The sequence below is a fragment of the Hippopotamus amphibius genome, chromosome X, assembly GCF_030028045.1.
Source record: "Hippopotamus amphibius kiboko isolate mHipAmp2 chromosome X, mHipAmp2.hap2, whole genome shotgun sequence".
Lineage (NCBI taxonomy): Eukaryota > Metazoa > Chordata > Mammalia > Artiodactyla > Hippopotamidae > Hippopotamus > Hippopotamus amphibius.
In genome coordinates, this window is record NC_080203.1 from 97,714,228 (window position 1) to 97,738,874 (window position 24,647).

General features: G+C 42.4%; 1 protein-coding gene across 2 annotated transcripts in view; it reads left to right on the forward strand.

Moving 5' to 3' along the window:
- The first annotated feature begins 3,344 nt into the window (after positions 1-3,344).
- Positions 3,345-24,647, forward strand: part of MAOB (monoamine oxidase B) — a 124,403-nt gene continuing 103,100 nt past the window's right edge. The window contains exons 1-2 of one of the 2 annotated variants that reach the window (XM_057717749.1): positions 3,377-3,512; positions 16,121-16,311. In XM_057717749.1, coding sequence (XP_057573732.1) covers positions 16,254-16,311 — 58 coding nt within the window. In that variant the 5' untranslated portion in view covers positions 3,377-3,512; positions 16,121-16,253. Of the gene's footprint in view, positions 3,513-16,120; positions 16,312-24,647 lie in introns of both variants that reach the window. The other variant, XM_057717750.1, reaches the window with a different exon arrangement.

Below are 24,647 nucleotides of genomic sequence, written 5' to 3' on the forward strand. Positions count from 1 at the left end.
GTTGTGGTAATGAAGTTATGGAGGAAAGAGCCATCCTCTGGTTCTTCAGGCACGAAGAGTTGTTTCTCTTCCCTCCCAATCTTGTGTCTATGAGCCAGCTCAGAGCATCCATCTTGCTGCCGGCCTGTTAAGGGGGGTCAAGAAGACCCAGATGTCCTCTGCCTTGCTCCCTGCCAGCTCTACTTTGATCCAGTTCCTGACCAGTTCCCTGGCCTTTGGCATCTTAAACCAGTCTATGAACTTTTTTTTTTTTAACCTGCCATCATAAACAAGATGCTGGCAGCACTGCTTGCCTTTTTTTTTTTAATTTATTTATTTTATTTTATTTTTTTGACTGTGTTAGGTCTTCATTACTGGGCGCGGGCTTTCTCTAGCTGTGGCGAGCTGGGGCTACTCTTTGTCGTGGTGCGTGGGCTTCTCATTGCAGTGGCTTCTCTTGTTGTGGAGCTCGGGCTTTAGGCGTGCGGGCTTCAGTAGTTACGGCACGTGGACTCAGCAGTTGCGGCTCACAGGCTCTAGAGCGCAGGCTCAGTAGTTGTGGCGCTCGGGCTTAGTTGCCCCGTGACATGTGGGATCTTCCCGGATCAGGGCTCGAACCCATGTCCCCTGCATTGGCAGGCGGATTCTTAACCACAGAGCCACCAGGGAAGCCCAGTCTATGGATTTTTGAGTTGGATCGCAAGCTTCTAGCCCAGTGTCCTGTGAAGGGCTTTGACTTGGATTGAAGCTGAGCTCACCCAACTCCTGGCTGCTTGAGGATGTGATTCCCCTCTAAAGCAAGTCCCTGAGGCCAAAAGTAAGCTCTTGGCCCATTGAAAGGTCCCCTACTGCCTTTTTGCTGTCCCCAAGGAGGGAATTTGGACACTTTCAGATTAGGATGCAAGCTGATGATGTACTTTTCACTTGGCAGAACCAGGGGCCATGTAACGTTTAACCATTGTTAAGTTGTTAAAATTCCTGCTTAACATTGTTAAAGAGCAGCCATGGCTGAGACTCTTTCATCATTTGATACTTCCAAGTTGTTTCAAAAAAGATTAACAGAGAAGTTTGGAAAAAGAAACTGGTAAAGTCTAAAGAACCTAATTTAAAAACAAATTTCCTATCCCCTGTCAAGCTTCCAGCTGTTTAAAAAAACAGTGAAATGTACAACTTAGATAAGATCTGGTGAACTCTGTTCTGCACAGCCTGCCTCTATTGAAACCTCCTGTGGCATCACAAGAGACTCACCCAGATATCTGTTAATGAAAAACTGGACAGCAAGAAAGAAGTAATAAGGACATTTTATCTCTTTGGCAGTCTTCTAATTAAAAAAAAAAGAAAGGAAAGTAAGTTCATTTTAATTGATGAAAAAAACGTGGCTTTCATCAAGTTGGAAAAGGCAGACAAACACTTCTTGGGGCAAACAGCATTCCTCTCTGCTTCTTGGTTAAAGCTGCTGAGCATCGCTCTATTGGAACATGAATTAGGTTCATGGTAATTGTCTGTTTTCATATTTGGTTTTCCTAGGATTAGCATCATTTCTTATTGATAAGGGCATATTTCCAATGATGAGCACAGTGCCTGACACAGAGTTGGTGCTCAGTAAATTGTTCAGGAATGGATGAATAAAAGATAATGCAAGATCTCTTCCTGCAGGAATTTATTATCTACCTGGAAAGAGAAACACACACACACACACGATGCTTCCTATCATTTTATCCATTGTTAATATTTTACTGTTATTTATTATTTACTAGTAGTTTTGTAGTGTTTGTAATAAGTCCTAAAGGTGGTAAAAAATGTTCTTTGTACCCTGGACTGTGTCCATTTTTTGCAATGCTCCAGCCTTGGGCTTGCCTCCCAGCTCTACCTGGCGTGCTCATCTTCCTCAACAGTTGATTAACCCCTGTTTATCCTTCACGGCTCAGCAGAGTAGATGTTTCATAAATGCTTGTATAATGAACAGACATCTTATCATTAAGATCACCTTGAGATAGGTCAGGGGCTTTGGACCATGGAGCCAGTTCTGCAACTGATGGGGAGCAGAGGCCTGGAGGAGAGGGGTGTGGCTTAAGGTGTGTCGTCCATACACAGCAGCACTGGCATCACCCGGAGCTTGTTAGAAATGCAGCTTCTCAGGCCCCACCCCAGACCTGGGTGATTTGTACACACATCCAAGTTTAAGACGCACTGCTTTTAGAGGCTTCATCTGGCCACATGATGCCAAGGGAGATGATGGACCTTGGGAGTTACCCCATCTAGGAGACTGAGGACCCTGAACAGGTTTGGACAACTGCCTGGATGTGTTCTGAACAGCACTTCACAATTATTTTTTGAAAAAGCCACCCTACATTGCTTCTTTCTGCTTTTGGTTCTCAGAGTTGGCTTTCTGAGTGGTATGAAGAAATACACCTCTGTTTTACTTGAAGCTACCTCAGCTTAACCACCTGTCATCTTGTTGAATCACCCTACGTCTGGCAAAGCCCAGACCCATGTCCCAGGGCCATAATTAATCCCCCTTGCTGACTTGGGCGGGGGGGGGGGGGTTTCTGAATTCTACCCAGCCCATCCAAGGCCTCACCCTGATACCACCAGTTTCCTGCCTCAGCAGCTCGCAGAGGGGACACACTAAGTTGCTCAAGGAGCAGTTGGCTGTTTTGATCACTTGCAAACATGAGACTTTTTAAGATAACCTTTAGGTGTTGCATGGGCAATACTAGGGAAGAGCCTGCTTGAGTTCACTGTGGGCATAAGGGCAGGGAAAGTGGGGAAAGAAGTGGGTATTTGGAAGGAGGTGAGAGGGCTTAAAAATCCCAGTCAAGTATATGCCAAGATAATGGCAATATTGTGTGGTAGATCAAGGTGGGTCTTGGAATCTTCCTAGCTTTTGAGAAAATTATGTCTGGTTTTTTACCTTGCCTTTGCCCCTGGCTAACTACTTTATCTCAATTTCCTCATCTGTAAAATGGGCTGTTGTGAGGTTTAACTAGAATTATGCATGTAAAATGCTTAGTAAGGTGCCTGGTATCAGAAAAGCCCTCATTTACTGTTTGCTATTCCCTCTATTGCTCCTTTCCAGGGAGTCATTGGGGGTGCTGGAGAAAGATACCCCAATCTGCCATCCTCCCCGCCCCCAAGCTGAATAGCGCACCAGGGAAGCTGATGCGGCGAAAATAGCATGCAGTGCAGAAGGCCAAAGGGTGGTGGCTCCGGGGATGGACTCTCGCAGGCCCTAGGTGACCTCTCTGCCCTGGCATCCTCCCTTCCCGGGTTTGCGCTGCGGAGCTCCGGGCGGGGGCGGGAGCTGTGCGCTCCAACCAGGCCGGCGCGTAGGCGGGCGGGCGGGGCTCCGCGACCCCACGCCCCAGGCGGACAATATAGCCGCCCCGCGAAGGCGCTGGTTCGCTGGGGCAGCGCAGCGGGCGGGGGCCGCGATCCAGACACCGGAGCGGCTGGCACCGGGGTGGCCCGGAGAGGGGCGAGCAACATGAGCAGCAAATGCGACGTGGTCGTGGTGGGGGGCGGCATCTCAGGTCAGTGGCGGCTGCGCACCCTCCCTCCTCTTCCTCCTCCAGGGCTCCGACAAGTGGCCGCCCAGGGAGGCACGCGGGGCGGCAGTGGGGTGGGATGTCCCCAGGAGTCCCTAGACTCTCCGTGCGCCGGCGGGGATCTAGAGGGTCCCGAGCGCTGCCTACGGAATCCTCCCTCGGGGGGAAGGATTTGGTGCGCCCCTGGACAGAACCCGGGGGCAGGAAGTCTGTTGAAGGTATGGGACTGGATTTTGAACTTCTCCCCCGAGAAAGCTGCCAAGCCTGAGCTTGCTGGAATTTTCAAATCGCGGGGGGAGGAAACGGGCAGGGGACAGCCTCTTACTAGGGGGCTGGCTTAAAGGTCCGTCACTCGCCCCAAGCAAAGGTCAGTCATTTCGCTCCAACCTGACCTGGACACTGCCCCCTTACTTGGAGCAGGCGTGCACCACTGCGTGTTGTTATTTTGGAACCAGGAAAACGACCTTGAACAGCTTCCGGTTCAGAAAGAAGGGATTGGACCCTGGGGCAGTCAATTACCAGCAATCCTCTTGACTCGGATTCTTTGTGGTTCCATGATTGCCATGGGTCTACCTGGGGCTGCAGGGCTTTCTTGTCAAATGCCTCTTCTCTCATTCCCTGCCCCCCCCGCCAGTGGAGGATGGCCAAGTAGCCCTGCAGGGATGGGGACAGAAACTACCCTCAGACACACAGAAGCCGGGAGAGGGACCATGCACACAGCAGGCCTCCCCCCCAAAAAAGCCAGAAGCCAGAAGAGGGATGGGGTCAGTGGGGGAACCCACCCTCTGAGGAGGGTCAGGAGGATCCAGTGGGGTGGAGTCAGTGGAAATGGCAATGCTTCCAGAACCACCTAACAGACACCTATGGATGCTTTGGCTGAACCCCCAGGACCTCCTGGTGCTTGAGCAGTAATTAGGACACCTCCGAAACCCATGAATGTGTTGGTTAAGCTGTGCGCTAACCGGATCTCAGGAGCAGGGCTCCACCATGCTCACTGTGGGGCAGGCAGGGCAGAGGTTGCCCTGACTCTCTTGTGCCAGGTGAAGAAACCAAGGTGTTGGATGTTGGGTGCTGCTCCTTCACTCCAGCCTTTCTCACCTTTGAGTCAGATCTCAGGCTACCACTTCTGTGTGCCTGGTCCCTCCTGAGCTCACCCACGCCAGGCTCTGTGGTCGGTGCTGCAGGTATACGGCTACATAAGCACAGCAGCACGCTGTGGTGGGCTAAGCCTATATAGATGCCATTGTCTTTCAGTATTTTTGACATCTTCTCTCCTAGAGGAACTTGGACTCATAATCACATGTACTTAGGTGTTTTAGAAAATATTGCTAGGTGCGTCTCCATGCTGCCTTGCACAGCACGCCATCTTATGGAAGCTGAAGGCTCTCTTTCTAGGCCCCCAAGGTCCTTTCCTTGCCCAAACTATGTCTAATGGGTTCAGATTCTTCTGTGTTGCCCCTTATTTTGGCCTTTCTGAGTCATACTCCACACCTTCAAGCTCACTCAAAAGTATTCATGTTAGACTCATACGGGAAGGATAGATAAAGGTTTAGCTATTTTTACAACAGTGGTGAATCTCTACTTTGACCCCCCAAACTCTCCAAACAAGGGACTGGTGAGTAGATCTGTCTTTTTTCAAGAACGTTGCATGGAATAGGCATTGTTCTAAAAGCCAAGAAAGCAGATTTCCCAGGCCTTACTCAATTGCTTTATCTGCTACATGAGGATAACACCAACCAGTCATAGCTAGATTACAAGGTCATTGTGAAAGGTAAGTGAAGCAATGTGTGTGAAAATGGCTTTGCAAAGTCTGGCATATGTATGACACACATTCTTTGCTCATTTATTCAAACAGTAGGCATTAGGGCAGGCTGCAGTAGAGGATGCAAAAGTGGATCACACTGTTCTTGTCCTGGAAGATTTGTCAGTCCAGGAAGGGTGATGAGGTATCCAAACAAAGACAATACAAGATAGAAAGCGGTAGGTACCACAAGAGGGGTCTATTCATTAATTCATTATCCATTCATTCCAGGAACATTTGCTTCCTGTCCCAGTCTTATCCTAAAGAGAATGAAAGATGAATTGGGCAAAACCACTGCCCCTGGGGTACTCACAAGCTGATGTGGGAGGCGGAGTCATGAACAAGTAACACTAATAACCTATGATAGATGCCTTAGTAGCAGAAAGTTCTAGGAAAGGTGAATGTCAAACTCTGCCTGAGACTATCTGGGCAGACTTCACATAGGAGGTGACATTTGAAGTAGATCTTAAGGAATGGATGTGAATTCACCAGGAGACTGAATGAAGAATGTATTTGAAGCTAAAGAACAGCTTATATAAAATCACATATATGTGAGATGTTCTCATGCTTAGGAAACATAAGAACTTCAGTGTGGAGAGTTAGGGGGACAAAGGTAGGTTGGGATGAATTATGGGGAGCCTTGTAGGTCATCGCCCAAAGATTTAGTTCCTTCTGTGGTTGATGAAGAGCCACTGATGAGTTTTCATTGACAGAATGATGTGTCGAGTGACAGGAATATGGTGATGCAAAAAGAGGGACGTGCAGAAGAAGAAGAGCAGGTTTGGGGTGAAAATGGGACATCTGGAGTTGGAGGTGCTGGGTGAACTCCCAGGGAGAGATGTCTAGCAGCTGGAAGTGCAAGGAACAAGTTGGGCTGACAGATTTGTGTGACAGAGACGTTTTAGTTGAAGCCACTGAAGTCCATGAAATGACCCAAACCATGAGTGGAGAGAGAAAAGAGGATACCCAGGAAGAACTTACTGGATTGGGGGGGGCGGGGGGCTTACCTCCTCTGCTGGGAAGACGATATTTATAGTCATTCTTTATCGTTTGATGAGAGAGATGAGGAAACTGAGAAACTGCAAAACAGTTAACCTCAGATCTTAGCTCAGGTGTCATTTCCTGGGGCAGCCTTCCCAAATCCCTCTAAATGGGATCAGATACCTTTGTTTAACTCTTCTCTGCCATCTTGTTCTTGTCCATGAGTTTTTAATTGTTCACATATTAACATCATCTCTCGTTCAATATCTTTCTCCTCCACTAGGCTGTATGCCCCTGGAACCTAACCCCCAGATCCAGAGCTCTGCTTAGTCCAGTTGGCACTCAAAATGTGTTGAATTAATGCATTTGAACTTTACACCAGCAAAGCAGCAAGTTGATTGGATCTGATATTCACATCCATTCACTACCAACCCTCTTGCATGTCCCTGCCAAATCGTATTGAGAATGGGAAAAAGCGGTAAAATCAGAATTTTTAGGATTTGTCGGTGACTGACACAGCGGTTTAAGAGAGTCTGAATGAGACTCTGGTTTTTTAACACTGTTAATTATTAAACTTGGGATATTCTGGTCATTCTGGTAATTCTCTGGTAATTTTCAAAGCTGTCAGCAAATTTTAATCACTCCTTTTGGGATGAACAGCGATGTACTAGGGGTACAGCTGGTTAATATATAACTTTCTTTTTTATTGTTTGAAAAATTCTAAGGCAACTGTAGAACAGCTTTTTGTTTTTGGCAATGGGTGTGGTGTATAAATGCACACCTACTGAAATCTCTTTCACCCAAGGAGCAGGTCATCTCTGGAAACTTGGCAGGGTAGCAGCATTTCCCACGTGGAGCTGGAGCACAGCTTATGACTTCTGCTCCGAGTCTCGGTTTTCATGTTTTGGTTTGGTAGAACCATGGAAACTATCTTTTGCAATTCTGGAGTGGCTCTTGCTCAAGCCTCAAAATCAAAGCTAAAAAAGGGAAACTTGAAGCAGAAAGAAGAACATTTTTCCCCCCAGGCTGGAGAGAGGAGAGCTGGCCATCTGAGGGTGGCAGGCACTTGGCCAACAGTCTGGAGGAGTGAGAGCCAGCTTTCCAACTGGTAACCAACATCTGGGAGGTGATCTGTGTGACCGGGAGGGCAGCCTGCTGCATGCTGGTGGGACTGGCCTCGACAGGGTGTGTCAGAGAGGGCCCATGAGGGATTGTGAGTTGAGGGATGAAATAGGCAGATGTGGCCTGTGTGTTAGTGGCAAAACCCCCACCTCACCTTTGATGAAGAAAGATGGAGAACTTCCCTGGACTCCTATAACCCACCTGAATGTTCTAAAAAATAGTCATCGGATAGAAGTGCTTGGAAATTTGTGTGTCCTAGTCAAGGACAGGATATAGAGAAGCAGTACGGCAATGTTTAAACAGCATACATCAAACATCAAACAGACTTGTTATGAATCCCATGTCCTACAATTACCTATTGCGTCACCTTAAAACTTCCCTCACCTCCTGTTCTTCAGCTGCCTTACCTTTACAATGAGGCTGCTAATAATGCCTTTATTAGTGGAGAGCTTGTTGCTAGGATTAGAAAGAATGCACATGAAGGACTGTACACAGTGGTCATTATGGTGTCAGCTTGTACCTTTTGGAAAAGACATCCTTTTTTAGCTTTTAGGGTTTTTTAATCTGTGGGAGCAGAGGCAGGCACTTCTGTGTAATCACATCTCCTTCTTTACTAACCAGTCATTTTTCTTGCTGTGAGGCATTTATAAGGTGGCAACAGGATGCAAGGTATATATGCAGGCATGGTTCCGGCCTCATCCTGCCCCACCCCTATCCCTGCATTCCCTCCAGTGAGGAACTTAAGGAGCTCAGACTTACCCTGGGCTTCAGAGCCACTAAATCCACTGTGTTCCTCTTCAGAAGAAATTTTAGAAGCCCTAGATCTGTATTTCATCACTGCTTCAGCCTGGCTATTATTCCAGTTCTGACCTTGTCCTCATTTTCAGCCACCTGATTCCTGTCTTAATTATAAGAAATAATAAATGGGACTATTATTTATTTCTTTAATAATGTTAATAATAAAAGAGCCAACATTTTGAGTGTTGTCTATATGCTGAATTGAATAACAGTGAAGTGATCCAAATATTAGCATCTGCCGAGCACCAAATGAATTAGAAATCTTTGTGTAGAAATCTGTTCTGTGTTTAGAACTTCTGACATGTTTATCTCTTAAATATATATTAAAAATAATTGGAGTTTGAGATTTTTCTTGCAGTTTAGCTGCTGACTTTCTTATATCATCTGTGTTCGTAAAAAGAAAGTAGGGCTGCGAAGTAGCATCCCTGTTACAAGATAATATTCCATGAGTATGTGTGTGTGTGTGTGTGTGTGTGTGTGTGTGTTAGGGTGCATGCATGCACAGCCACTAGCCACCTCCTCAACCCAAAGTTTGACAGTGGAGTCGACTGCCACCCTGACACTTCAGATCCACTAGTGGTTAGTGGTCATTCTGTCAGCCTAATTAACAATAATGGCCAAGGTCTGCTGTGTGCTTGCCACGTGCCAAGCCCCATTCTAAGCAGCTTACATGCATTCTCTATTTTAACCCTCCAAACCACTTTTTGAACTATTATCCCTACTTTCTAGATGAGAAAACTAAGGCATGGGAAGATTACCAATTTCACTTAAGGTGGCACAGCTGGTTGTGGTGAAACCACGATAAACACCATGCCTTAACCTCTGTGTTCTACCACTGCTGATTTCCTCTGCTCGCAGTGAAAACGTCACTGCAGGAGCAGTTAGTTCCTGTCTCTTAACCTTTGCCTGTCATCAGAACAGCTATTTCCTCTGTAACAATCACTTAGAATTTGTTTTGATATAATTTGTTCACACTGGAACAATGGAAAAGACATACACATTGAGTAATACAACTGATATGTAAGTCATCAAAGTTTGAAAATCAGCTGTTTTACAGCTCATACAGTTTAATATCAAAAAACCAAACAACCCAATCCAAAAATGGGCAGATGATCTAAACAGACATTTTTCCAAAGAAGACATACAGGCATATGTAAAGATGCTCAATATTGCTGATTATTAGAGAAATGCAAATCAAAACCACAATGAGTAGTTGACCTCACACCAGTCAGAATGGCCATCATTTAAAAGTCTACAAATAATAAATGCTGGAGAGGGTGTGGAGAAAAGGGAACCCTCCTACACTGTTGGTAGGAATGTAAATTGGTGCAGCCACTATGGAGAACAGTATGGAGGTTCCTTAAAAAACTAAAAACAGAGTTACCATATGATCCTGCAATCCCACTCCTGGGCATATATCGGAGAAAACTCTAATTCAAAAAGACACATGCACTCCAATGTTCATAGCAGCACTATTTACAATAGCCAAGACATAAGCAACCTAAATGTACATCAACAGATGAGTGGATAAAGAAGATGTGAGGTATACATATATATATAATATGCATATTATATATTATTTATATTATATGTTATATATATCAATTATATTATATATAATAAAAAGAAAGAAATAATGCCATTTGCAGTAACATGGATGGACCTAGAAATTATTGTACTAAGTGAAGTGAGTCAGACAGAGAAAGACAACTATCATATGATAGCAACTAGATGTGGAATCTAAAAAAATGATACACATGAACTTACTTACAAAATGGAAATAGACTCACAGACATAGAAAACAAACTATGGTTACCAAAGGGGATAGCGGTGGGGGAGAGATGTTAGTAGTTTGGGATTGACATATACACACTACTATATACAAAACAGATAACCAACAAGGACCTACTGTATAGCACAGGGAACCGTATTCAATATCTTATAATAACCTATAATTGAAAAGAATCTGAAAAAGAATATTTATATGTGCGTATATATATATATATAAATCACTTTGCTATACACCTGAAACTAACACAACATTGTATATTAACTATACTTCAATTAAAGAATGGTTAAGAGAAAAAAGAAAGAAAGAATATACACAGATGCATGGATTATCACTGAAAAAAAAATTGCTTCTAAATGCAACTGGTAGGGCAAGAAACAGAGAAAGAAAATCAGCTGTTTTGATGATTTCTGTATTTTTGACCATAAATACACAGGTGGCCTCTGTCTCAAATTTATCCTATAAACTTGAAGAGAGAATTTAGCTTCTACTAACTTATTTCTCTAATATTTTGGGCCTTGGTAGCATTTTCATGTTCCGTTGACATGGTAAAGTCAATATAATATTCTGGTGTCAAGTATTTCTCCAGATACCAGTAATGACAACAAATGTTGCTATCATCAAATTCTAATGTTCATACATTTTTTTTCCTGTCAAGATTCAAACTATATACATATATGCACTTGACTGATATATGCTGAATTAGAACTTCTGCAGTTTAAATAACATTTAAAATGAGTGAATATTGAATTATTACAAGTGACAAGGTCATAGTATCATGGCAGATGTCAAGTCAGCATCTGGGACAAATGAGATGTGTACAATATCATGTGACTCTGTAATAGAACTCCCACTTTCGTTTCATCTTTGGATTTGATGGCCATTATACTTATAGTCTTAACAGTGTTCCATGTGTATGTCTATTACTGGATCTCGTTTACCATGTTTAATTTAAATTACGTACTTAAGCATCTGTGAACCTTCACTTGGTCATAGGCTGCTCAAAATCAGGGACTCTGTACAGTGTTATCTCCCTATCTCTGGTGTTTAGCAAAGAACCCAGCTCACCCTAGTCCCAGAAATTTAATTAAATTCATAGAATCCCCTGATCAGGATCGTGGGCCTTCTCAGGCTTTGGATCCAGAGAAGGTAAGCCTTAGAAGCAGAAACCTGTTGAAAGAATGGGGCTAACCTTTTACCTCCTGGAGGAAGCAGGATAACACAGAAGTTAAACGCAAGGACTCTGGGAGCCTAAGACTTGGGTTTAAATCCTACCTGGGTCCCTAACTGTATAGCTTGGCTTAGTTACCTACTTCCTGAGCCTCCACATCTTCACTTATTAAGTGGAGTGATGGTCCTGGGGCTAACTTCTGGAATGCTCACTCGATATTAACTCTGCTGTTTCTACAAGTCAGCAGGCAGTACAAAACTGAGGGGATTCTGGAAACGTACAAGATTGAATGCACTTGTAAGTCCAAACAGTGAGCCAAATGGAGAGGCCATGTTCAGAATGAATGTTTCTGTCCCCATAACAGAATACTTTGGAAATCTTCTCAGGTGAAAAGTGCAGCATTACCATTTGGCAAGGGCCCCAGGTTTTTTGGGCTTAGCTTTTTAGGGATCTCTGAATAAAAGTCATTATTTTCCTTGAGAATGGTATGAAATTCTTTCCTGACTTTGACCATCCAAATTGCATAAATTTCTTCCGAGCAAAAAAAAAAAAAAATGCTTGCTGTAGGGAATTCCCTGCGTCCAGTGGTTAAGACTGCACTTCCAGTGCAGGGGGCACAGGCTCGATTCCTAGTCGGGGAACTAAGATCCTACATGCCCCCTAGCAAAGAAAAAAAATATTTGCTCTAATAGAATCATTGGTAACTGAAGATGGAAGCATCTTTAGTTTTACCTACTGGTGAGAATATCTGATATTCTATTCAAGGAAATGGCAGGCCAAGAGAGGCCAAAGAGCTGGTTCTCGGCCTCATACCCACTTCTTTTGAATAAAATCACTGTCCTGGAGGATGAACCCTTAACTTTAGGAGGAAGGGCAATGGGAACAAGAAACTGACCAAATGATGCTAAAAGTGGAAGATAAAAATCACTAACATTTCGAATGCACTGTTTCTACTTTCAAGTTCACAAAACGGGTCCGTCTTCAGTCTCCTCAGTTAACTCTGTAAACAAAGGCACTACAGAAAACCAAGTCCCAATAAGCAATGATCTCAAGTTAGCATGTGATAGTTTACTTAAGGGAGGTACAGAAAGAAGAGTAAGACCAAGTTCTTATCCTCAGAAACTTAAAATGCAATCAGAGACACAAGACCAGCACATACAAGCAATGAGAAATGACTAGAAATAATAAATGAGTTCTGGGGACTTCCCCAGTGGTCCAGTGGTTAAAACTCCATGCTTCCACTGTGGGGGGTGGGGGGCGGGTTCGATCCTTGGTCAGGGAGCTAAGATCCCACATGCTGCTCTGCATGGTCAAAATAATAATAATAATAATAATAATAATAATAATAAATGTTCTGTACTGTGGGACTCAAGAACTAAGTTAGATAGAGGAAATCACTGAAGACCCCAGGAATTGGAGAAGTCCTCTTTAAAGGAGTGGATTTTGAACAGTTCCTGAAGAACAGAGGTTTGGGGTTGGTAGAGAAGAGAGAGGCTTTAAAGATGGGAGGAATAATATAAGGCCATAGGCTCCAGCTGACAGGTGATATTTCTATTTATAGGAAGGTAAAAAGTGCAGCAAGTCTAGAATAGTGGGGTGGGGACATATGGGTAATAAAATTAGAAGGAGGAGGGCAGGATCAAGCAAGGAAATGTTGAAAAGCAAAATGAGTTAGTTAAACGCATATATAAGGAATCTAGAAACATGGTACTGATGAACCTAGTGACAGGGCAGGAATAAAGCCGCAGACGTAGAGGACAGACTTGAGGACACGAAGGGCAGGGGAAGGGGAAGCTAGGACAAAGTGAGAGAGTAACATTGACATATATACACTACCAAATGTAAAATAGATGGCTAGTGGGAAGCTGCTACATAACACAGGGAGATCAACTCGATGATGGGTGATGACTTAGAGGGCTGGGATAGGGAGGGTGGGAGAGAGGCTCAAGAGGGAGGGGATGGGGGATATATGTATAAATACAGCTGATTCACTTTGTTGTACAGTGGAAACTGGCAGAACAGTGTAAAGCAGTTATACTCCAATAAAGATGTATTAAAAATAAATTTTAGAAAAGGTGAGTTAGTTACGTTTTTCTGTGGTTGGAAAAAAAAGGAAGCATTGACAATTTTTACTATAAAGATAAGATGGGCAGTTGTGGGCCTGATAGGTGAAAGAAGGCAACCCTAGAGGCAGGGCAGCCAAAAGATGGGTAGTAATTCAGGAATAGGTTGAGAGGTGATCAGCTGATTATACTGAACTGAGTCATCTTGAAGCTCAAGGCAGGTCACAAGAGAAAGGGAGGGGAGGCAAGAATGGGAAGAAGTACTTCAATGGTGCACTCTGCTTTTTTCTATTTTTCTGAGAACATACCCAGAAAAGAAGTGTCACACAAAAAATTAATATTTCCTCCCTGAAGTTTTATAATTGAAATGGACTTGACTGTATTTTTAAATTTCCTTTTTTTGAAAAAATACAAGATCAAAAGATTTTCTTCCTAAGGGTTGTGACCCAGCTTGCTAAATGACAAACACACATCCTGGGCAATCTCAAACACAAAGTGAATAGTTCATCCTATTTTGTAACATAGAAGTTGTCATTGAAACTTGTTGTTTTGTGAGAGAGAGAGGGCAAAATCAGAAAGCAAGTTCAGGTAGGTCTGGCCTTTCAAATGTTAGTTATATTACCAATAGTCTCCATTTATGGCATCTGAAATGTCATAGTCTAGTTAATTTCCCCTTCATGTCAGAAGTTTACCCTCTTGATCTCATGTTAGTCACCCCCTGCCTGGGCCGTTTTCCACTCTGGACTCATCATCACCACCATCAACATTTATCAGAACTGCACGATGATGAAGGTGTCCTTCTAGGTCCTTAGTTTTATTTGCTCGCCTTCCAGTCTAAGTGATCCCCCCCTTTTTGTTCACCTTGCAGGCATTCCCAATGATTCTTTTATAGCAAATTTGGAATCCTGACCTTATCTTTTGGAACTGGAGCTACTTTTTATTCCTGTGATCCCAGTGGTGTTTCTGTCTTAAATTGTGTCTTTTATAATTATGTTTCATTCTATCTCATTTCTTTGGGTTCTTTTCCAGTTAAAACAACAAGCTCTTTGGAAAAGTTTTGTTATCCAACATGGCCCCCTTTCAGATAACTTAGGGTATAGTGAAGGATTAATAATCAAATTAATAACCAAAGTTCCCTCAAAATTTTTTAGGAAGAAAGGCCACTGATGGAAGATGAAATCACATTCCTTCTTGGTGATTTACAGCTTAACAATTGTTTTGGAGAGGTTGGAACACTTTTTAAATACTGTGAATTGCAAAAATAATACATATTTATTGTGAAAATCTGTAAATTACAGAAAGAGGCTGAAAGAAAATGAAAATCATCTATAATCGCCCCCCCCACACACACACAAAAACTGGCCATTGTTACTATTGTCACCTATATTTTCTTTCTTTTTTTAAATTAATTAATTAATTTTTAAATTTTTTGGCTGCATTGGGTCTTCATTACTGCGTGCGGGCTTTCTCTAGTTGTGGCGAGTTAGCGGGCTACTCTTCGTTGCATTGCGTGGGCTTCTCATTGTGGTGGCTTCTCTTGTTGCGGAACACTGGCTCTAGGTGTGTGGGCTTCAGTAATTGCAGCACGTGGGCTCAGTAGTTGTGGCACGTGGGCCCTAGGGCTCACAGGCTTCAGTAGTTGTGACGCTCAGATTCTAGATCGCAGGCTCAGTAGTTGTGGCACACGGGCTTAGTTGCTCCACAGCACGTGGTATCTTGCCAGACCAGGGCTCGAACCCATGTCCCCTGCATTGGCAGGCGGATTCTTAACCACCGCACCACCAGGGAAGTCCCTTTTGCAAACCATCTACTGTATTTACCACACTCACTGGTAGTTCTTTTTAAATAAATAGTATATTATGAGTGTTTAACCATGTCTTAAATGCTCTTCTTGTATATGATCTTGATAACTTTCTATTATTTCATCTGATTATATTTATTTACCAATCTTCTATTGCTGAACATTTGTGTTGTTTCCAAATTTCTGCTATTTTAAACAAAGCTATTATGAATATCCTTATACCTAAATCTTTGTGCATAATTCTGATTATTTCTTTAGGAAATTCTTAGAAATAAGTGTTGGGAATCCTTTTAAGGCATTTAGTAATGATTATGAAATTGTCATTCGAAGAAAATTTTATCAATTTAAGGTGGAATTTTAATAATGGGCTTCTTAGTTACTTCACTAGGAAACCAGTATTTTTCCCTCTCTGACACAACACAGAGAAAACCATGGTTCTTCACCAGTTCAGAGTTGTAATTTAATGAAATTGGCGGTACCAGTTTTTATAAATGATCTTTAGTCTTGTAAAATTTCAGTGGTGGCAAGTAATTCTTGCTCTCTACAACATGCAGGCAAACCACGTTTGCAATTAATACTTTATGCGTACCATTATTTACTAGGTATTTATATATTTTTATAGTGCTTTAAAGTTTTTTGAATACCATTATCCTGTGCTTCTGCAAGTTTGACATCATTAATTAGATAATTCTGTTGTGTTCCAGTGCAGAAAAGCAAAAAGAATAGTCCTGTAACAAACCATTTTCTATGATTATTTTTACCCGTCTAGATAAGACATGAATATAGCCTTTGTCCACAGTCTATTGTAAAAGCTGATCAAACAACTGTTTCATGTTTTACATTTTAATTTCCTCTCTAGTTTGCATTCAAATCCTATGATAGATTTTGGTTTATTTAGGAGTCCTAGAAGATACAGTTGACTGTTTCAGAATAGCCCTTTTATGCAATGCCAGTTAAAATGAAACAGTCCTTGTTAAGTACTGATGATAAGTGCGCAGAAAGGCATACACTCAAATGAGTTCTCCTCATTTCATCAAACGTGTTTTCTTATTTTGTTGTTTCTGCAGGGGAGAAAAAGAAGTCAGGTTTGCCCATTCGTTGATTCATTCATTCATTCATTCATTCATTCAATAAACCCTTATCGAGTGCCCTATTTACCAAGCATTGGGCTAGGCGTGGGAATATCCAGATGCGTAATCCATGTTTCCATCTTTGAAGGGTACACCAAGCAGAGGGAGGCACGTGCAGCTACATACAGGTGAATTCTCTGAGGGGCAGTGGGTGCTGAGAAAGATAAGTACATCTGGTTCTGATGACACAGAGGAGAGGAAGATGGCAGTTTCACCTCAGGACCTCAGAGGACCCAAAGGAAGACTTGGTGATAGGATTTATTGGGTAGATAATTAGCCAATTCAAATATTCTTCCATAAAATATAGCACTGAGTGGTTGAAATTTAAAGCTACATTCTAATATACACATGATATTGAAATTTCAGTTTTCTTCTTACTGTTAGCCCTGAAATGGCAGTGTAGTGGATGCTGTAGTGGGCTGCCCGAACCCCCTTTAGGACAGTAATTCCCCCACCTGTTGAGAGTGTTGGCTGCTGCTTGTTCACAGCTGAGTCCCTCTCTGGAAATTGCCCTTGACTGGGGGCAGCTGACTTCCTGCAACAGATATGGGGGTGTAGAGGCCTGGTCCCCTTGCCTCAATGCAGGACAGCTCTGAAGGGCCATCTCAGCTCTGGAGCTCCTTGTAGGATTGACTGAGGCCTTTGCTGTGATTGCATCTCATTCCGACTTCTCCCTCTGTCCAATTCTGCTTCCCTTACATTTTTACTCGTGTTGAACCCTGTTAAAGCTTCTATATGCAAATCAGGCTCAGAAGCTTCTTGCCATGGGCCCTAATCTAGACAGAAAATAAATTTTTGCTCTAACCACAAAGCTTCAGTCAGTTGGAGGTGGAGGCCGTTAAAGGACTTGGCTTTGTCCGGGATGCAAGATGCCAACAGGGCTGGGAGGGTAGTAAGCCTCATCAGTTCTGGATAATCTCTCTTAGGTGTCCTGAGAGTCCCTGGAACAGGGGTGGATGGTGGAGGCTGACCACTACACTGGCCCAAACAAGCTCTGGGAAAACCAATTCTCTCACCACTGTGTGTGCTAATTTAGAGGTGAGATTCATAGGCTCTGATCTGGACTTGCTACAAATATGGATGTCTTTACTGGGGAAACTTGTGGCATAAATTATGCAACAGACACCTTTAATCTGTGAAGACGATTCATATCAGGAGCCAACCATCTCTCCCAAGCTACCATTTTGGATCCAGCTCAGATTCTGGGTTCTTGGCAAAATGATGCTGTTGGTATCAACCTCTGTTCTTCCCCTAATCCTACAACCATTTCATGCAGCTTCCTGTAGGATTTCTCACAGGGAATTGGAGATACTGAAAGTGGTTCTAGAAATGGATGAGGGAATCCCAGATGGACAAGAGAGAAAGCAAGATGTGAGGGAGCTGTTGGTAGGATTTGAATGGAAAGGTTAATAGATTGAGGGTTTTGGGTTAAAGGACATTCATATTAGATGGATTTGAACAAGTGAACTAGAAGGACAGAAGATTGTGATTATGAGGGAGGGTGCTGTAGAGTTTGGACAGGTAATCTTTTGACTGTACTTCCTGGAAATGACAATTAATAGCATTTAAATAAGTTGCAACATTTTGAATCAGCATGTCCAGAGACAGGATTCTCTGTGTGATTCAACAAACAATTTAAAGACCAGAAAAATTAATGCCTTTTTTTTTTAAAAATAGTAATCTGCTCTTGGTTTTACAATTGGGCAGAGGAGATAACTATTCATTTAGTCTAAGTTTAGGGATGACTGGAAAGCCCCTCTGCTGGATTGAGAAAGGCAGGAATCCTGTGATTTGGGTCCTGAAGATTCCAAGTAGAGGTCTCTGTTCAAATTGCACGCACATCACTGAAAGGACAACCCCTCAAATGCTGAGTTGTGTGTGACTGACAGACACAGAATAGGGAGGGGACCCAAAGCAAGGTGCTCCAGGTCTGGCTGTGCAAAGCAGCTGGGAGACAAAGAAAGACTTTCCCTACCAGCTCATTTTTTTTTTGAAGTTGATTGGAAAAACATAGAAAAAGGCAAGGGCTGTATATAATTCAGCATTATATAAAGTCCAGTAGGGACAACACACTGTCCCATTCCACGGCAAAACAGAGAGGAGAGAGAGAGCCTATCCTTCCCATGTCCCACCAAACCAAATGTTATAGAGCTAGAGTATTAGTATTATGATGACATTGACACTTTAAGGATTCTGTTCTCTGATTGGAAAAGGGGAAGCACATTACTTATGGAAATGTATGTAAAATGAAATTGTAGGCTAGTTTTTAATCCTGTGATTCAGCCTCTTCTGTTTACTATCTACCGGAAAATCTTGGCTGGCAGCCTGCCAATCTGTCTCTGTCCATCTGCTGCTAGTCTTTGACTGAGAAAACATTGAGGGCCTTCTACGTGCCAGGTGCTAGGAATGAACAATCAGAAAACAGTTCCAGTTTAACACAGGCACACACACACACACAGGGAATAATGTTAAATTACATCTCTTGTGCTTATTTATTGTTGATACATGCACAAAAATGTCCCTTTGCAATGAAAGAAGCCTCCGTGTACCTTTCAAGAGATCACCCTTGGACCAAGTCAGAATAGATGCTAAGATAACTTTGCTTTGGGTTTCCAGGTGTTGTGTCCTCTGTTAGCTTCTTTAGTCTTACTCATAGATGGTGCAATATTTCTGGCCTTAGGAGGGGTAAGGAGAACATCACAAATGCCTTTTCTGTCATCAGAAATTGGGTTGCATGCGGGAATGGTCACAATCTGAAAGGAAATCACATGGTTCGCCCTAGTTAATAAAAGGGAGAACATCGAAAATACACTGCCTGTGATCTGCTTTTCTTCCCTTGTTCCTTTCTCTCTGATTTCATGAAGAATATGTCCAAAGGGAAATGAGTTTTCTGTAGATAAATCAGTGTGCCGGTCCACAATATTGCACTTCCAGTGGACAGGTCTGAGAAATGGGGAAAAATACAAAGAGGTTGAGCAGACTGCAAGGTAGCAAAGACAAAAACATTTTGTGTGGAAAAGAAAAATCATTTGGGGCTTATGCTTGCTTTATTTCTGGGTTTTATTTGTAAACAATACTATGAGAAGCTAATGGAAATGAGAATGCATTTTTTTTTCTCCTACTGTGTTCTTTAAAGGGTATATTTCAGTAAACAGATATCTTTTAAATCTGGCTTCCTTTCCCACAGATAAATTCTTTTGAAAGGAATTTATAGGTTTAAAGATTGCATGAGAGCAAGTTTAAAACCATTCTTTAAAATTGAAAGCATTAGTGAATTGTAAATTTCCAATGAATACATGTGTGTGTTAAGATATTTGAATACTTTTTCTTAGAAAATAGGGGTTTTTAAAAGTATGAGCAATTAGAATTTAAACCACTCTTCAAATCATGCATTCCACATATAAATTTGTGGCATTATTTTTCAATATTTTTTAAATACAATGGGTGAAGACCTCAATGGCAATGAAAAACGATGTCTGCATTTTTCAAATTACAAGTAATTTGTAAAGCGAGAGCTTATTCAGTCTTGCTGCTGAAACCATTGCAGCTATGTGTGAAGAACAAACAAAGCACATGTGCAAAATATAGTAACAAAAATACAACATCTCCCTGGCATTTCTAAAGGACCATGGTTACATATAATTCTGTACATATAAGAAAGGCAATATTAGGATTTTTTTCCTCCACAAATATATCCTTCCTGTAAGGTGGTATGTTCAGTATATTGATTTGTATAATTTTATACTAAGTGGAAAGTCAGAAGGAGATGGAGTGTGGAAACCCACTGAAAGCTTTTATTTCTCTCACACTCTTACTTGTCTGGTTAAATATTGTTTCCTCCATCTTTGGCATCTGAGCCTTGTGGTACAGCACAGTATAAGGGTGTTTGGGTCCTATAACCTGTTATTTAACTGATACCGTTTTCGAAAAGAATTCCCGCTGTCTAAAATATTTTAGCTTCTCATGCTGTGGGTTAACCAGGCATTTTAAACCATCACTTCTCATCACTCCCATGATCCCAGCGTTTCCTGCTTCCCTCCTCCTTCTCTAGCTACTCCTTCAGCCTCCTGTGCCAGCATCTACACACGTCACCTCCAGTGTTCCCTGTTTTTGGAAATAGTATCACCTTCAGACCAGTTTTCAAGCCCTTGACACTGATAGAAGACATTAGAGGGGTCCCACCATCTCCCCTCGGCATCCATTCTTACACACAGGGACCTATGGCTTCTGAGTGCTGCAGATCTTTGCCTGAGGGCTTTCTTTGCCCACTGGAACCCATAAGGGCTTCCACTCAGGACAGGCCAGCAATGGGGTGGGGTTAATGCCGCCAGCAGCAGCCGTCTTCCTAAGACTGACATGATCAATCAATCCCCTCTCAGTCGGAATCACTAAGGCGTGTGCTGCACAGTTTCCCAGAGGTCTTGAGTGGGATCAAGCCCCAGTTGCCCACAGTGACAGCCTGATGGATACTGTGCCTTTACTGCCTGCCTTCCCTTCCTTGTTTCATCTCCCCAGAGTCCTACCAGGGCTTTTGGACGTCACCTCCCAAATAAAGTAGTGGCATCCAACTCCTTGTTTCAAGGTCTGCATTTGGATATTAAAAAATATCTTTACTCCTTTTCTTATTCTTAAAGCCCTATCAGTTGCAGTTTTAAAATATAGCTTGGATGTGTCCACCTCACCGTCTCCGTGTCCCTCCAGACATGGGGTTACCCATGTGGACGGCTATAGTTTTGAATCTGCTGGCATATGTCCCGTCATTTGGCCCAGCCCTTCTCCAGTCCATTCTTTTTCTTTTTTCTTTTTTACTGTGATAAAATATATATAATGTAAAATTTACCATTTTAAGTGTACAATTCAGTAGCATTAAGTAAATCCATATTGTTGTGCAACCATCACTACCATCCATCTCCAGAATTTTGTCATCTTCCTAAATTGAAACTCTGTCCCCATTAAACACTAACTCCCCATTCCTCTCTCCCCTCAACCCCTGGTAACCTCCATACTACTTCCTGTCTCTATGAATTTGACTACTCTAGGAACTTCATATAAGCGAAATCATACAATATTTGTCCTTTTGTGTCTGGCTTATTTCAGTTAGCATAATGCCCTCAAGATTCATCCATCCAGTCCTTTCTTACACTAATGGAAGAATAATTTGTTTTTAGTGGGAAAGGGCAAATTTGATGTTTCTAAGTTGCAAAAAATATTTATTGTCAGAAGTGATGTAAACAAAATTGTTCAAAGACAAAGCTAACTACCCATCGGCCTGTATCCCATCCCAACCCTTCTGAGGTGACTCATGTTTACAGCCTGGCATGTATCCAGGAGAAAAGTCTGGAAGGATAATCTTTCTAAAATATAAATCTCATGAGGTTACTCATGTGCTTCAAACCCTTCAGCGGCCTTCCATTACACCCAAGGTCAAGTCCAAAATGATGACTGTGGCCCAGGCACACTGCAGACCTGAGCCATCCCTACAGTGGTAGCCTGATCTCCCATGACCTCTTCAATTCACTCTGTAGCCACGCTGGCCTACTTTCAAGTTCTCAAATAATCTACCATAGTCTCTGCGGTCTCTGGCTTTTGCACTTGCTCTTCACGTGGGTGTCTTCCTAGCTCTCCTCCTGTTACTGAAAGTGGGATCTGGCTGCTTGCTGCTCAAAAGCCAATAAAGAGGCAAGATTGGTGGAAAGGAAAATTTGCTTTATTTCCAAGGCCGGCAAACGGGATGGGGAAGGCCGACTCCTGTCCAAAGGCTGACTTCCCCTCCACTGACAATCAGTGGGCAAGAGCTTTTATAGGCTGGGAGAGGGGGCTACATGCAGAAACAGTCCAGTCAGCTCTGACACTCATCTTGATATTAGTCATCAGTGGTCTTACCAGCGTCTACGGCCTGGTTATCATGTAGTTAACTTCTTCCACCTGGTGGGGGTTTGGTATCTATAAGATGGCTCAAAAAATATGGCTTGGAATATTATCTATAGCCCTTGAGGAGGAACTTAAAGGTCCTTGACTATGTTTAATGACTAAACTATTATTATTTAATCTTGTTGGACTGTTCCTGCATTTTCTCACTTCTCTGATTAAACTTATTCTTTGGCTAAAGTTTTTACACAGACAAAAGGCAGGCTGGGGACATGGGGGACAGGGACCATAGGGTTCTGCTTCATTTCACTCCTTCCCACCTACCACTTTGGTAACTCTTGATCATCTTTCAGAGTTTATTTTAAAACTTACTTTTTAGGGGGAGGGTCTCCTTATCTGATAGCTTTCCACAAACTACACTGCACCCCCAGTTCTTCCTTCCTATGACACCTTGTTTTATACCTTTCCTGCCCTCCCTAGATAAACTCCAGGAGGGCAGACACTCTGTCTTGTTCACCACCTAGCACAGTGCTTGCACCTAGTAAGTTCACAGTAAATATTGATAGCTAATTAAGCCTCTCTTTGAGAACTGATTTTAGAACTTTGGGTTTTAAATTGCATTTGGACCCCTCTGTGTTATCCCTCTTTTTTGAGTTACTTTAATGTAGTTGTTATCATGGCATAGTAACTATTTTTTTTTTCCAAATAACATGGTTCACTTTTTTTCAGTTATACATATACATGTATCTATTCTTTCTCAAGTTCTTTTCCCAGTTACATTATTACAAATCATTGAGCAGAGTTCCCTGTGCTATACAGTAGGTCCTTGTTGGTTATCTAGTTTAAATATAGCTGTGTGGATGTGTAATCCCAAACTCCCAAACTAGCCCTCCCCCCATCCTTTCACCCTGGTAACCATAAGTTCGTTCTCTAACTCTGTGAGTCTGTTTCTGTTTTATAGATATGTTTGTTTGGATAATTTATTTTAGATTCCACATATGAATGATATCATGTGATATTTGCCTTTGTCTGTCTGACTTACTTCACTTAATATGATAATCTCCAGGACCATCCATGTTGCTGTAAATGGCATTATTTCATTCTTTTTAATGGCTGAGTAATATTCCATTGTATATATGGACCACATCTTCTTTATCCATTCCTCTGTCGATGGACATTCAGGTTGCTTCCATGTCTTGGCACTGCAATGAACATCGGGGTGCATGTATCCTTTTGAACCATGGTTTTCTCCATATATATGCCCAGGAGTGGGATTGCTGGATCATATGGTAGTTCTATTTTTAGTTTTTTAAGGAACCTCCATACTGTTCTCCATAGTGGCTGTACCAATTTACATTCCCACCAACAGTGTAGGAGGCTTCCCTTTCCCCCAGGCCCTCTCCAGCACTTATTTTTTGTAGACATTTTGATAATGGCCATTCTGACTGGTGTGAGGTGATACCTCATTGTGATTTTGATTTACATTTCTCTAATAATCAGCAACGTTGAGGATCTTTTCATGTGCTTCTTGGCCATCTGTATGTCTTCTTTGGAGAAATGTCTATTTAGGCCTTCTGATGATGGGTTAGTAACTATTAAACCACCTAGTTGGCTGGCAAAATTATATTTTTAATGAAAGGAATGTCCTCATTTTCCCTGTGTCTTCTTGTCCCATTTTCGACATCTGTGTCCTCAGCACTTATTTGATGGCAGCTATGGCTCTAATCGACCATAATACAGGCCACGGTCCCTTATCTGCATTTCCCAAACACCCAGAGCTCTGAAAATTGAAAGTGTTTTCAGGAGCTTTCGGCAAGAGCTGACCGAAACTGATGTGTCTGCTTTGCTATTCGTTGTATGTTTTACTGCAGACATAATAATGCTGGTGATCTCAGAGTGATTGCCCCAGTTGCCATTAGTATTATTACATAATATATGCCTAGGTAGTTTTGTCTCTCTAAAATTTGAAAAATTTGAAGTTCTGAAATGCATTTGGCTCCCAAAGCTTCAGATCAAGGCCACCTTTAAAAATATAGGGCTTCCCTGGTGGCACAGTGGTTAAGAATCCGCCTGCCAGTGCAGGGGACACGGGTTCGAGCCCTGGTCCGGGAAGATCCCACAACTAAGGCGCCCACGTGGTACAGCTACTGAAGCCCACACACCTAGAGCCCGTGCTCTGAAACAAGAGAAGCCACTGCACTGACAAGCCCGCGCACCACAACCTAGAGTAGCCCCCACTCGCTACAACTGGAGAAAGCCGGTGTGCAGCAACGAAGACCCAACATAGCCAATAAATAAAAAAATAAATCAATAAATTTATTTAAAAAATAAATTAAAATTATAAACTAGAGGATGGAGTACTTTGGAAAATATAATACCTAAAATGAGACAGCCATACATTTGTTTTGTTCATCGTGAGGTTTTAGGTTGTTAGTTGGTGGGGTTTTGCTAAGGAACACAGTTAGTTCATTGTTTTCAGAAAAGACCTGACTATTCCCACCAAACTTTTCAGCAAAAACTCAATATGTAGGAGTCCCAACAAAGTTTCCCAATTTTAAGCTTTCAATACTTGGGTGGCAGTTCTTCCATGGTGTCT